The sequence below is a fragment of the Canis aureus genome, chromosome 21 (genome assembly GCF_053574225.1).
Source record: "Canis aureus isolate CA01 chromosome 21, VMU_Caureus_v.1.0, whole genome shotgun sequence".
Classification (NCBI taxonomy): domain Eukaryota; kingdom Metazoa; phylum Chordata; class Mammalia; order Carnivora; family Canidae; genus Canis; species Canis aureus.
The window spans coordinates 15,201,496-15,217,865 of record NC_135631.1 but is presented as its reverse complement, the minus strand read 5'-3'; the positions used below and the strand labels follow the sequence as shown (position 1 = coordinate 15,217,865).

Sequence of the window (16,370 nt, the reverse complement as noted above, 5' to 3'; positions counted from 1 at the left end):
AGAGGCTTGGGTTAGAGTCTTCAATGAGGTCTGTAATATCAGCAGAACATTTCCTATTTCTACTGTTAGAACTTTCTAGAATATAAAGGAATTATTCCCACAATCCTATGATAGAAAAATCTCTAAAGGCAGCTCTATGCCCAAAACAATTCCTTGGCAGAGCGTATGGATTAAACATTTGTTCGTCCTCCAATAGATATCCAATAGATATATAGAGATTTCATAGAAGTTCACAAATACCCAGCCTTTGGAGGAATAAGGGCTGTGCCCTTCCCACCCAACCCCAGAGGATTTGCTCTACAAACTACTTAGCTCAGTCCCTCCTGGATCAATGCAAACCACGGGGCCAAGTAATCCCAGACAGGCTATCATCTGACAGATCCTGTCCACAGAATCCATCTCTCCTCCTAGACTCCCAAAGGGACCCATCCCATTTCAGTGACCAACTGCTCCACTGGTGTCCCTGGTCTAAGGAGAAAGTATTCCTTTCAAGTCACAATGAAGTAGAGACTAATAAAAGTTCCCAAAGACTTTTCTCTTTAAGTGAAATCTTTTCTAACAGCACACGAACCTCTGAGCCCAGGTACATTTTCCAACACATGTGATATGATTGAGTTTTATTTTCATAATAAACGTCTCTATGACTTTGAGCAACCTCTTAACTTCTCTCATTTTCCTATCTGTAATGATAGTAAAATGATACTGTAGATATAATAATTATTTTCAATCTTAATAATACTGGTAAAATATAATTACGGTGAAAACTACTAATTACGATTTCTATAATTTCTATAATACTTTGAAGTTATTCAGGCAAATGTAAAGAAAAGATAGAAAATTGGAATTGAAAATGCTTTTACTGATTTTTTTGTTTGTTTTTAAAGCAACTTAAGGAGGAATGCCTTCCTGCTTCAGTGGTTGAGCATCTCCTCTGGCTCAGGACGTGATCCCAGGGTGCCAGATTGTCTCCCACATCTGGCTCCCTGTAAGGACCTGCTTCTCCTTCTTCCTGTATCTCTGCCTCTTTCACTATGTGTCTCTAATGAATAAATAAATAAAATATTAAAAAAATAAAGCCGCGTAAGTTATAATTTACCTACAAAACATGCACATATTTTTGATTGAACAATTCTATATATTATCGGTGCTCAACACGACAGGTGTTCTCTCAATTACATTCACCCTTTTATCCTAACTGCCCACCTTCCCTCTGGTAACCACCATTTTATTCTCCATATTTTAAGAATCTGAGATTTTTTGTTTGTGACCTTTTTTCTTTGCTCATTTGTCTTCTTTCTGAAATCTACATAGATAGTAGTGAATTCATATGGTATTTGTCTTAGTCTGTCTGAATTTCACTTATGTTTAGACTGACTCAATCCATTCATGTTGTTGCAAAAATATATTTGGATAAATAATAGTGGAATTACTGGATCATATGGCAATTCTATTTTTCTATTTTTCATTTTTGAGGAACCTCCATCCTGATTTCTACAGTGGCCGCACCAGTTTATATTCCCACCAGAGGGTATGAGGGTACATTTTATTCCACATCCTTGCCAACACTCTTTATTTCTTGTTTTTTTTTTTTCTTTTTATTTTAGCCATTCTGACTGGTGTGAAGTGACATCCCACTGTGATTTTGATTTTCATTTCCCTGATGATGAGTGACATTGAACATCTTTTCATGTGTTAAATTGTTATTTCTCTATCTTCTTAGAAAAATGTCTATTCAGGTTCTCTGTCCATTTTTTAAGTAAGATTTTTAGTCTTTGTGGTGGTGAGTTATGTACATTCTTTACATCTTTTAGATATTAACACCTTAACATTTTCATCTGTCTCCATGAATGTTTTGATTTCCCGTTTGATTATTAGTTTGACCTATTTAATGTTTAGGAGTAGGATTCTTTGCTTCATGTATTTGTGTTCTTTCTAGATTTCTTCTTGTGAGTACTTCAACTTTTATACGACTGTGACCAAAAACGGTGTGTAATATGATTTCAGACTTTTTTAATTTGTTAAGTCTTGTTTGTTTTGTACCCTAATTGAGATCTATTCAAGATAATGTCCCCTGTGAACTTGAAAAGAATGTCTTCTGCTGCATTGGGATATAATGTTCTGAATATCTTAGGCCCATTTGGTCAAATATGTCATTCAAAGCCACTCTTTCTAGTTTATTTCTTTTTTGTCTGGATGATCTGTCTATTGGTGGAGCTGAGGTATAAGAATTCCCTACTGTTATTGCAGTACTGCAAATTTCTTCTTTTGTGCCTGTTAGTAGTTGTTTAATTCATTTAGGTGAAAACATGTGTGGTCCCAGTAATTACAATGGTTATATCCTTTTGTTGAACTCACTTCAGAACTAAGACACAGAGAGGTGGAAAGAGACGGGCTGGAAAAACATTTACCATGCAAATAGAAGCAAGAGGAAAGCTAAGGCAGAAATACTAATATCAGACAAAATAGGTGAGTCATGTCTCGTCTCTTCTCTGATCAAAGTTCTCCAATGGTGCTCCACTTCATTTCATCAAAAAGGAAGACATGTAAAGCAACCTACAAGGCTCTATGTGATCTAGACCCAACAATTCCTCTTTGATCTCACCTAGTACTCTCAAGGATCCCATCTCATTAGCCTCATACCCTCCAAGACATTACTGTAGTGTATATCCACATGACTGACTCCTTCACCACCTTCAAGTATTTATTCCAAAGTGATGTCTGCCATGAAGACTTCTGTGACCACTTATTTAAAGCTGCAGAATGGGGAGAGACTTAACATGGCAGAGGAGTAGGGGACCTTCATCTTCTCTCGTCTCTGGAAATCAGCTGGATACCTAACAAATCATACCGAACAACTGCAAAATCAACTGGCGATCTGAGAAAAAGTTGCTACAATTCTACAAATAGAAAAATAACCACTTTTTGCAATGGAGGGTGTATAGAGAAATGAATCTGAGGCCATCTATCAGAGGATAAACCATGGGCATTGAAGCCTCCATTATTCAAGTACCAGATGATGGTGTAAGCAGTGGAGTGCAAAATTGGGACTTTTACAAGTTTGCCTGAAGGGTGGTCAGGAGGTGAAGAAAGACAGAATCCTGGGTTTGACAGCATGGTCTCAGGATTCCTGGCATCACAAAAAGAATGGGGGTACCAGAGTGCAGCAGAGTGTTCCCAGGCACTGGGGCAGAGTACCTTATTGCAGACAGTCAGCCCAGGACCAACATTCAACTCAGTCTTGCCATAAACAGGGAACGTCAGCAAGGTAGGGTGACTGCTCTCTGCGGAGGGGCCCAGAAAGTGACAGAAACACTGAGAGGCCCCTACTTCTCCAGGAGGTGTATTACTGCTGAGTGCCACAGAAGTCTTTAAAACTTGGATTCTTGAAACGAGATCACATGCACTGGGTCACAGGCTGGTTTAGCACTGAATGTGAACTGAAATCAGGGGGATAAGAGTGATTGACTGCTTTTACCTGAGCACTCACTGAAGAATAAGGGACATGAACTTTCAGCGTGAGGGCTGGAGATGGAGGTGCAGCTCTGATTTTCCTTCTCAACCCCTATAATGGTACGGAAAGCCTTAAGGCAACAAAAGTCACATAGAGAAATCTGGAGCTGTATATTTAGCCTGGCTCCCTGCAAAGGGCAGAGCAATAAAATCCACGACAAGAAACCTGAGAGTCACTGCACCAGGCACCTCGCCCAGAAGATCTGCAGGGACATCTGCTAAGACCAAGGTAACCAATGATAGAGAACTGCCAAACTCCAGCACTAGGGGAAAATAGTATATAGAATTTAAGGTTTTTAAAAAAAAAAAAAAAAAAGAATTTAAGGTTTTTTCTCATATTTCTTCACTCTTTCACATTAATCTTTTTGTTGCTTTTCAAATAATTTCTTATTTTATCAACTCTTTTAAAGTCTCTTTGATTTTCATTTTATAGTTCTATTTTAACCGGTCATTGAATCCAATTAATTGTTTTGATTATATATAAATTTGCCTTTCTTTACAATTTGAGATCTAATTTCTTCAAAGGAGCCAACCAAAATACACCCAGGATCTAGTGTAGCGCTCCGTCTGTTCAGCATTTGGTTATATTCTCTCTCTTTCTTTAATTATTTTTCTTTTTTTTAAGATTTATTTTATTTACTCATGAGAGATACAGAGCAAGTGAGACAGAGGCAGAGGGAGAAGGGGCTCCACGCAGGGAGCCCGATGTGGGACTCATCTGGTCTCCAGGATCAGGCCCCGGGCTGCAGGCAGAGTTAAACCGCTGTGCCACCGGGGCTGCCCATCTTTAATTATTTTTCTGTTGCTTCTGATTTGTTTCGTGTATATTTCTCTGGAACCACTGTTGCCATTTTAGTATTTTGTTCTCTTTCATGTTCTTCTCTGGTCAGAATGACAATACAGAAGAACTCACTTCAAAAGAGTACACAAGGCAGTATTCACTGCCAAGGACCTAATCAGTAGAGATAGAAGCAACATGTTGGAAGTAGATTCAGAATAAAAATTATAAAGATACTACCTGGGCTGAAAAAAAGCGTAGAAGACACTAGAGAGTCCCTTTCTGGCAAAATAAAAGAACTAAAATCTAAGGAGGTCAAAACTAAAAAGGCTACTATTCCTGAGATGCAATAAAAAATGGAGGCTCTAACTGCTGGGGAAAAAATGAGATGGAAGAGAGGATGAGTGATATAGAAAACAAATTGAGAAGAATAAGAAAACTGAAGTTAAAAAAAAAAGAGATAAACAACTACGGAATCACAAGGGAAAAATTTGAGAGATAAGTGATACCATAAGATGAAACAATATTAGCATAATTGGGGTCCCAAAAGAAGAGGAAAAAGTAAGAGAGAAAGTGGGGAAGAAGGTATATAAAAGCATATTATAGCTGAAAATTCTTCTAATCTGAGGAAGGAGACAGGCATTCAGATTCAGAAGGAACAAAGGATCCCCCTCAAAATCAATACAAAAGTAGTCTAACACCTCAACATATAACAGTGGAGCTTGCAAATTTCAGAGACAGAGAGAAAACTCTGAAAGCAGCTCAGGACAAGAGGTCCTGAATCTATGAGGGTAGGAAAATAAGAGTCCCACTGTCTTATCCACAGAGACCTAGAAGGCTGGAAAGGACTGGCATGATATATTCAGGATGCTAAATGAAAACAGTATGCAGACAAGGATACTATATCCAGCAAGGCTGTCATTCAGAATAGGAGAGATAAAGAGATCCAGGAAAAAGAGAAACTGAAAGAACTTGTGATCACTAAACCAGCCCACCAGGAAATATTAAAGAGGATCCTGGAAGTGAAAAGAGAGCCCAAAAGTAACATAAACCAGAAATGAACAGAGATAATATACAGAAATAGTGACTTTACAGGTCAAGCAATGACAATGGATTCGTATCGCTCAATGTTCACTCAAATATGAATGGGATAAATACTAGAATCATAAGTCATAGGTTCAATTTGGATAAAAAAAAGCATGACACTTTGATATGTCGTCTACAATCGGCACAATTTAGACCGAAAGACACTTCCAGATCAAAAGCGAGGAGGACGAGAACCATCTATCATGCTAGTGGACATAAAACAAAAACAAAAACAAAAACGTTTAGGTGGCAATCTTTATAACAGACACATTAGTTTCTAACCTGAAGACAGTCATAAGAGATGAGGAAGGACAATGTATCATAATTAAGTGGTCCATCAAACAAGAAGAATTAAAACTGCAATTATTTAGACTCTAATAGAGGAGCAGCCAAATATATAAAGCAAATAACAACAGAATTAAGAAACACTTTGACAATAATACAGTAATAGTGGGCATCTTTAACACAACATTCACAAAAATGCACAGATCATCAAAGCAGAATTTCAGTAAGGAAACAAGGGCTTTGAATGACACACTGGTCCAGACGGACATTACAGACATATTCAGAGCATGCCTTCCTAAAGCAAAAGACTGCATATTCTTCTTGAGTGAATACAGATCATTTTCCATTATCGATCGCAGCTGAATCAAAAATCAGGTCTCAACTGAATTCAAAAGATTGGGATTATTCCCTGCAATTTTTCTGACTATAATGATTGGAATTTTGAACTCAATCACAACAGGAAATTTAGGAGGGACAAAATTCATTCGGGTTAAAGCATCCTACTAAAGAATGAATGGGTCAAAGAAGAAACTAAAGAAAAATCTTTAAAAATTCATGAAATGGGGATCCCTGGGTGGCGCAGCGGTTTAGCGCCTGTCTTTGGCCCAGGGCGCGATCCTGGAGACCCGGGATCGAATCCCACATCGGGCTCCCGGTGCATGGAGCCTGCTTCTCCCTCTGCCTGTGTCTCTGCCTCTCTCTCTCTCTCTCTCTCTGTGACTATCATAAATAAATAAAAATTTAAAAAAAAATAAAAAAAAAAATAAAAAAAATAAAAATTCATGAAATGAAATAAAAGGAAAACACAACAGTTCAGATGAAGCAAAGGCAGTCTTAAGAGAGAAGTATACAGTGATACAAGCTGTTCTCAACACAGGAAAGGTCTCAACTACACAACTTAACCTTACACCTAAAGGAGCTAAATGTCGCAAGAGAAGAGAAATAATAAAGATTATAGCAGAAATTGATGAAATACAAACTAAAAGAACAGTAGACTAGAACAACAAAACCAGAAGCTGGTTACTTTGAAAGAATTAATAAGATCAATAAACCACTAGACTGACCTATCAAAAACAAAAGATCAAGGACCTGAATAAATAAAACCATAAATGAAAGAGGTGAGATCACTACCAACACCAAGGAAGTACAAACAATTTCATAGATTGCTATGTGCAATTATATGCCAACCAATTAGGCAATCTAGAAGAAATGAAAGCATTCCTGGAAACACATGACCTACCAAAACTGAAGCAAGAAGAAATAGAAAGCCTGAACAGAATCAAAACCAGCAAAGACATTGAAGCAATAATCAAAGATCACCTAACAAACTACAACTCAAGACCAGATGACTTCCTAGGGGAATTCTACCAAACATTTAGGGAAGAACTAATACCTATTTTTGGAAGCTATATCAAAAAAATAGAAATGGAAGGAATACTTCCAAACTTATTCTATAAGACCAGCATTAGCTTGATCTCAAAACCAGACAAAGATTCCACCAAAAGGAAAAATACAGAACAATATCCCGAATAAACAAGGATGCAAAAATTCTCAGGAGACAGCCATTAGGATCCAAAAGCACATCAAAAGGATTAATCACCATGACCAAGTGGGATTTCTTTCTGGGCTTCAAGGGTGGTTCAACATCTACAAATCAATCAGAGTGACACATCCATTAATAAAAGAAAGGATGAGAGCCACAGGATCCTCTCAGTTGATGCAGAAAAAGCATTCGACAAAATACAGCATCCTTTCCTGATTAAAACTCTCCAGAGTGTAGGGATATAGGGAGCTTATCTCAATATCATAAAAGCTCTATATATACATATAAAAATAAAACAAACAAACAACAACCCACAGAGAATATCATTCTCAATCAATGGTCAGGAACACAGCAGGGATACCGACTCACCACTGCTGTTCAAAATAGTACGAGACATTTTAACCTCAGCAAGGAGACAAAAAAGAGAAAAAGAGGAATAAAAGGCATCCAAATCAGCAAAGAAGCCATCGAACTCTCACTCTTTACAGATGACATGATACTATATGTGGAAAATCCAAAAGACTCCACTCAAATATTGCTAGATCTCATATAAGTATTCAGCAACATGGCAGCATATGAAATCATTGCACAGAAATAAGTTGCCTTTCTATACAGTAACAGTAAGACTGAAGAAAGTGACATTACGGGATTAATCCTATTGACGATTGCACCAAAAATCAAAAATACCTACGAACAAACCTAACCAAAGTGGTAAAAAAAGATCTGTACTCTGAAAACATAGAATACGTATTAAAGAAATTAAAGAAATGAAGGGTGACAGAATTTATTGGAAAAAAATACCATGCTCATGACTGGAACAACAAATACTGTGAAAATGTCTATGCTACCCAGAGCAATCTACACATTCAATGCAATCTCTATCAAAGTATAATCGGTAGTTTTCACTGAGCTGGAACTAATAATCCTAGATTTGTATGGAACCAGAACAGACCCCAGGTAGACTGAGGAAAGTTGAAAAAGAAAACTAAAACTGGTGGCATCACAATTCTGGACCTCAAGCTGTATTACAAAGCTGTAAGCATCAGAGAATATGCTCCTGGCACAAAAGCAAACACAGAGATCAATAGAATAGAGGTCCCAGAAATGAACCCTCATCATGATGGTCCACTAATATTCAAATCTTCAACAAACCAGGGAGGAATATCCAATGGAAAATAGACAGTCTCTTCAACAAATGGTGTGGGATAATTGGACAGCCACATTGCAGAAGAATGGAACTGGATCATTTTCTTATACCAACACAAAAAGTGACCCAAAAGTTGGTGATAGACCTGTGAGACAAGAATCCATCAAAGTCCTAGAGGAGGGCACATGCTGAAACATCTTTCACCTCAGCCACAGCAACTTCTTGCTAGACACAGCTCTCCAGGCAAGGGAAAGAAAAGCAAAAATGAACTATCTGGATTCATCAAGATATAAAGCTTTCGCAAAGGAAAGGAAATAGTCAACAAAAAGAAAAGGCAACCTACAGAATAGAGAAGGTATTTGCAAATGATGTATCAGGCTAGTATTCAAGATCTCCTAAGAAACTTATTTAACTCAATACCCCCCAAAACATTGCTGTCAGGAAATAAAGTGTTGAGCAGACGTTTCTCAAAGTAGACCTACAAGTGGCCAACAGACACATGAAAAATGCTCCACATGCCTTGACATCAGGGAAATACAACTCAAAACCACAATGAGATACCATCTCACACCAGTCAGAATGGCTAAAATTGACAAGTCAGGAAACGACAAATGTCGGTGAGGATGCAGAGAAAGAGGACGCTCTCACAATACTAGTGAGCATGCATGCTGATGCAGCCACTCTGGAAAACAGTATGGAGGTCCCCAAGAGGTTGAAAATAGAGCTACCCTACAATGCAGCAATTGAACTACTAGGAATTTACTCCAAAGATACAAATATATGGAATCAAAGGACCACCTGTACCCCAATGTTCACAGCAGGAATATGCAAGATAGACAGACTGTGGAAAGGTCCCGATGTCCAACCACAGATGAATGCATAAAGATGTGGTGGATAATACAATGGACTATTATGCAGCCATCAGAAGGATTAAGCCTTACCATTTACATCAACATGGATGGAATCAGAGGATATGATTCTGAGAAAAAGAAGTCAATTAGAGGAAAAAAAATATCATATGGTTTCACTCATGTGTGGAATTTAAGAAACAAAACAGAGGATCATGGAAAAGGGGAGGGAAATTGAAATAGGATGAAATCAGAGAGGGAGACATATGAGAGACTCTTAACTATGTGAAAGAAACTGAGGGCTGCTGGAGAGGAGATTGGTGGTGGAATGCGGTAACCAGATTGCAGGCTTTAAGGAGGACACATGAGGTGATAAGTACTGGGTATTATAGCAACTGATGAATTACTAAATTCTACATCTGAAATTAATGATATAATATATCAACGATAATTAAATTTAAATGAAGCAAACAAAAGACAGGTAGTGATCATTAGAACATAATCATTGGAAGCAGAGGGGTCCGGTTATTCTATGGAGGGTACCTCATCCTGGGAAGGAGGAGAAAGATTCTATCAGCAGATAATGTTTCAACTGTGTTTGAATTTTCTTCAGATTTCATGAGGGTAATTGCAGAAACATATCAATCAATATTTTAATGATGATAAGAACCAATAAATAACAAAAAGGATCAGGTGGAAATAGCCATGTGAAAATTACTGGGGTGAAAATTCTAGAAAGGGAGACTCTAATACAGCACTCCTGGGGTATATTCAAGGAGCTGTGAAAGACCAGGAACATAATGGTCCAGGAAGAGAGTTGCAAGAAGCAAGAACAGAAATACACACAGGGTCAGACTATAGTGCTGAGACCACTAACTGTTCCTCAAACCACAAAGAATATGAATGTTGTTATTGTCTCTTAAAAATGACACAGACTCCAAAATTTTCAGGAGCACTGACTCACTTTTGTGCTATAAGGAGTTGGGGGAATAGTTGTGAAAAGATTTTGCAGCTAGCTTCTATTTGTCCTTTAAGTTTTGATCGTAGAAGGAACTTTACAAATGCGTTAGAAAACATTTCACCATAAAATACTTCTCTTAGCTTTATATTTTACAATTTCTATTGTGTTCAATACAGAAGAAAAAGTCCATACCGTATGATGACCTTCATCTTACAAAAACCCTTAGGATGATCTTTATTTTATTATGATCCCATAGTACAAACACTGGGAAGGACTTCAGAATGAGGTCCATGTCTTTATATCTGTGAAATGTATAAGGTTTTAGAACTTGATAAAGGTCAATCAAATAAATAATGTCATGCTAGATTTACTTTATGTTTCTCATTCTATTATTGAGAACTCATGAGACTGTGCCATCCTATAATTAGTAGTCAAGTAACAGCATGCCTCTATCTCTCAGTAAATACATTTTAGCAGACAAGGCCTGGAATTTTTTTTACGTATTCTGCTTTCCAACACAATCCTAAGTTTGCTGATTTCTGTTGCCAGGATTTCCTGATAATCAACTTCTATTAATAAAACAAAAAGAACTATTTCTGAGATGCCAACATGGGATTTTCTAACATTTAGTCTGGATTATAATTAAATTAATTACAGCAAACTGAAAGTAAAATGAGTCTCGTTAACTTGATCAAAGAATATGTTCCAGAAGTCTAAAGGAAGTGTTACCTTTAATTTTAAGAGAGTTCCATTAAATTCAGGAACAAGATAAGGCCACCTTTTATAGCTGTCATTATTATGTACTGCACTGGCTTTTAATACCAGGTCCTTAACCCCATATTCTAACAGAGATCAAAAGATTTAAAACATTGAATGAAGCCACACTGTGCAAAGATATTTAAGAAGGATTTTAAGCCCTTACACCCTATAGAAATGGAACAAATCTTTTCCCCTTTAGAGTCTACCAGGACTAAGTTCTTGTGTGTGGTTGCCTAATGAGGGGCATATATCCAAATTTGTCCCTCACCCAGATTTTTAAGAGAAATAAGGCACCCATATTTCATATGCATGTTAATTATTTGAATATACTGATGACCTATTATAAAATCTTATGTTAAACAATTTTGGGATTAAACAAATTTGCAAATTTTCAGGTAAATTCAGTCTAGCAGCCTGTCACTTTGGAAATTCTGTTTCAAACAATGAATGGAAAAGGAAATAAAGTAGTTGAAGCAACACAAAACAACACAAGTCATTATTGGCTGATGTTTTCATCTACTTCTCCAAACCAAGACAATCAGCTTGCAGATTAAACCACTTATTAAAAGAGCTTACTCGAAAACCAGCATAATAATACTTCCAAATGTAAGTATAATAGACAATTATAAAATGGAATAAATCTCCACTAGAATAAAAATAAAATTATGAGATGTAACAGAAACATGAATAGTCTTATCGAAGAACAGTAAAACTAAACAAAAAGAAATACAACAACTGAATCAGCTAAATTATACAATTTGGAAGTGAATGAACTGCCTCTTTAAAGTTGTTAATTTTTCCCAATTAATTGACACACTGAGTGAATTCCTAAACATAATTACTGAAGATGATTTGCATGGAAATGGAGTAAAAGATTCTAAAGTACATATGGTTGAATGTATAGAAGAATCAAGGATTTTTGGGGATAGAGGGAGAAGAACCAAGTGCAAATATATCATAAAGCTGTAGTATGATATCAAATTGAGTATGCCCACAGAATAAACAAATATGTTAAGAGGACAGAGAGTACCATGCAAACAAATTCAACAATATAAATTTGGTAATTTAATATAGAATGAGGTTGAAAGTATCAACATGAAAATAAATTATAATAAGATAAATGACTATCAATTTGGAAAAAAGGTTAGAAAGTATGTCAAAAACTCAATAAGGGCAGTCCCGGCAGCTCAGTGGTTTAGCGGTGCCTTCAGCCCAGGGCCTGATCCTGGAGACCAAGGATGGAGTCCCACGTCGGGCTCCTTGCACAGAGCCCACTTCTCCCTCTGCCTGTGTCTCTGCCTCTCTCTCTCTCTCTCTCTCTTTCTCTCATGAATGAATAAAATCTTTAAAAAAAAAGATAAAAATGCATTAGTTACAGCAGGAATCGGGACATGGGAGATGGAATGGAAGGAGAGTGCACTTGTTTCCTTTTTTCATAGCTCATAATTATTTTTAATAATGTAAAAACAAACCCGATTCAAAGAAAATGTAGTGTTTTAAATTTCTGGACATAATGCAGTCACTGAACTTCCCCTTTGCTGAAAGTAGCTAGAAGCTGCACAAAATACTGGAAACATCGTTTTCACTATTGGATGACTGGCAACATACTCCTGGGACCCTTTAGGGAAAGGAGACAGATCAGGGGAGTGCTAGGACAGCCTCAGGCTAACCAAGAAGCCTCCAACTCCTTGTAGAGGTGAGGAGAACTGCAAATGGCTCCCCTCACCCTTGACATCACAAAAACGGTTCTCTAAGAGCTCTCTTGGATCTTTAATGAATTCCTTTTCTTTTTTTAACCCCTGAACATTCAAGGATTGATTTTCAGACTTCCTTTCCTTTCTCCCCTTCCAATGCTTAGAGTGATTCCTTGTCCCCTTTCCTCATGACTACTTCCTCATGTCAATCCCCACCCAATTCACTTTGAAATCTTCCCCATTGGCAGATACAGTTTAATTATACCAATTTGTTCATGAAAATGTATCTTTTATGTGAGTGCAAACAAATATTTCTCTAATGTCCTCATTCATTCTCTGATAAATGTCCTCATCGGGTCTTAAGTCTTTAGTCCAACACCACTTCCTATGTAAGAATACTGGGCATCTTTGGCGGGACAGGATAACATTGTGCTTCCATTGGCAGAAACTTTTCACATACTTATGAAATTCATTTCATTCTTTTCTCATTAGCCTATATCAATTAAAGTAATACTTCCTGGTGCCGTTTTGTTGGGTATTATAAACTCAGGTACTGAAAGAGCATCACATGGAAGTGCTTGATTATAGGTTATGATGTGGCAGTGGTGGTGGCAGGTATGTATTATACATATCAGTTGGGTTATCTTCAAAGGTGAAAATGTATATTTTAAAACATTCTCATATAAAAACAAAAGACAAAAATTGAAATGAACTAAAACAGACTTTTCAATCATGAGTTCTCCAAAATAATCTGAATTATGATTTTTCAGACATATTAGGGCAGAAAGAAACCTTTTTTTTTTTTTTTTCCTGATACCCAAACAAAAACTCTTGGCAGTCAAGGGAGGTAAGCTACATTAAGTCAAGATGTAGAGATACTGAGACTTCGCTTTTTTTTTTTTTTCCTGCAAATGTCCATGCATCCAGAATTGATTCTCAAAATATAAGAAAGGCAAAGCTTCTGCTCTCCAACGTGGACAAATTTCCCACTTTTCCTTGCCCTTTTCTTGCTTTTCACCTTGCCTCCCTTCTCCCCTTTATCCTCCCTTCTGTGTATTTCTTTCTGCATATTCCTGCTGTCAAACCCCCTCACTGTCTCTTCTTTCTCCCTTGTGAAGAGCAATGGGAACGACCCCCGAAAAGGCAGCTGAGGGGCTGATACCACCCATCACTGCCAAGTATAAGATTCTCCTTCTCTCACCACTCACAGAATTTTGAGAAAATTTCGAGTCACAGTACAGGTTTTCACCAATATTTAAGCTTTTATTAGAGGTTGAGGGTCCCTCCATGTAGATTCCTCAGTGAGGCAAGCTCAAGTATAGATTCCAGAGCAGAATTTCTTAGAACACCTTCTCCAAATGCCAGGTTGTCAAGACAGCCCCCTACATTAAGTTCCAGTTACATATGGATTAACACCTTGACCACATTCATTACGCTAGAATAAAACTTAGACAAAGAATTGGTGTGTGCTCACACACACAATCATTCTCTCACTAGTTAATGCTTTCCTTCTGAAGGCAAATTGATCCAGGAAGCTAAATTATCATGTTATTCACATATTCATCTTGACTATGACCAGATGTCAAAACCTTTCAACTAAGGTCTATGATAGGTTTTTCTTTCTTTCTTTCTTTTTTTTTTTTTATTTATGATAGTCACACACACAGAGAGAGAGAGAGAGAGGCAGAGACACACGCAGAGGGAGAAGCAGGCTCCATGCACCGGGAGCCCGACGTGGGACTCGATTCCGGGTGCCCAGGATCACGCCCTGGGCCAAAGGCGGGCGCTAAACTGCCAAGACATCCAGAGATCCCCAAGTAATCTTATTCTAATGCAATCCTCTCAGAATAAGGAGTCTTTATATTTATTACTATTTAATAATATAAATACAATTAAATGTACAAAAAAGCATGATTACAAATACTAATTGGTTTTAATCCTGAAGGAAAAATTTTTTATCTTTCCTGTCCATGAAGGAAAACCAAACTGTTAAGGAAATATACATTAGAATCCCTGAATATCATGCATCAGCAGAAGTCACACTTTGCTACACCATAAATTTTTCATGGCATTTTTCACTTCCGCATTCCTCAGTGTATAGATCAGAGGGTTCAGCAAGGGTGTCCCAAAGGTATAAAACACTGCCACCACCTTGTCTACTGGAAATGTGGTTGCCGGGCGTGTATACATGAATATACATGGGCCAAAAAATAGGACAACCACAATAAAATGGGAGGTGCAGGTCGAAAGGGCTTTTCGCCTTCCTTCTGCACTGTAGTTTCTCAGAGAGTACAAGATGATAACATAGGAGATAAGCAGAATTATGAAACTCACCGTGCATATGGCTCCACTGTTAGAAACAACTAGCAAATTTATTACATAAGTGTCCATGCAAGCAAGTTTCAACAAGGGCTGCAAGTCACAGAAATAGTGATCAATCACATTGGGACCACAGAAAGGCAATCTCGAAGCCAGGAAAATTTGTGCTGAAGAGTGGATACAGGATCCCACCCAACCCAGAATCACCAGCACACTGCAGACATGCCTGTTCATGATGGTTGTGTATCGCAAGGGCTTACAAATGGCTACATAGCGATCAAAAGCCATGAGGATCAGCACGAAGATTTCCATGCATCCAAAGAAGTGGGCTGAAAAGACTTGAGTCATGCACTCATTGTAGGAAATGGTCTTCCTCTGAGAAATGGCATCCACAATCAATCTGGGGGCAATGGTTGTAGAGAGGCAAGCATCAGTAAAAGACAGGTAAAATAGGAAGAAGTACATGGGACTCCCAAGGGTCCTGCTTCTTTTAATAGTCACTACAATGAGAAAGTTTCCCAACAGTGTGGCAAGGTAAAACATCAAGAAGACCCCAAATACTGCTTTCTGTTTTCTTGGATCCTGTGTCAAGCCAAACAGAATGAATTCATTCACAGTGCTATTCATCACCATTTTGTTGGTTGCAGGTAAGGTGACCTTGATAAGACCCTAAGCTGCAAAGCGAAGAAGAAGTCACATTATGGAGAGATCAGTAGGTTGAACTCTGTATTCCTCATCTGCTCCATGTTACTCCAACTTCCTTTAATTTCCTATGAATCTTTGTAAATCTGCAGAAGTCCATGCCTTTCCAAGATCAATCTATTGATTCAGAAACTAACCCAATTGGATCAAAGCCTTTGCATTTGGAGAATAAAAAGTCAATATCCTTCAAAATTTTTGAATTCTACAAAGATTGAAAATGGCAGAAATTGTACTTTCCTGGGCAAATGAATTAGCTGCCTTAACATTTAGCCTTAATCTGAAAAATTGAAATCTGTCTACACTAGAGATTTCATGTGGGAAAGTCATAGTGGAAAAACATGGAAAAGCAAGTTTTCCTTCCAGCCAAAGCCATGAAAACCAGGATATGAAATTGGAATATATTTCTGTGGTCAAATATAAAATTTGGAGACACCATTTGCTTCAACGTGGATGGAACTGGAGGGTATTATGCTGAGTGAAGTAAGTCAGTCGGAGAAGGACAAACATTATATGTTCTCATTCATTTGGGGAATATAAATAATAGTGAAAGGGAATATAAGGGAAGGGAGAAGAAATGTGTGGGAAATATCAGAAAGGGAGACAGAACGTAAAGACTGCTAACTCTGGGAAACGAACTAGATGTGGTAGAAAGGGAGGAGGGCGGGGGGTGGGAGTGAATGGGTGACGGGCACTGGGTGTTATTCTGTATGTTAGTAAATTGAACACCAATAATAAAAA

General features: G+C 37.7%; 1 protein-coding gene across 1 annotated transcript; it reads right to left on the bottom strand.

Annotated features, from left to right (window-relative positions):
- Window positions 1-14,648: 14,648 nt before the first annotated feature.
- Window positions 14,649-15,563, bottom strand: LOC144293270 (olfactory receptor 4C11-like). Its single transcript, XM_077864357.1, has one exon. The coding sequence runs from the start codon at window positions 15,561-15,563 to the stop codon at window positions 14,649-14,651; it is 915 nt and encodes a 304-aa protein (XP_077720483.1).
- Window positions 15,564-16,370: the final 807 nt, after the last annotated feature.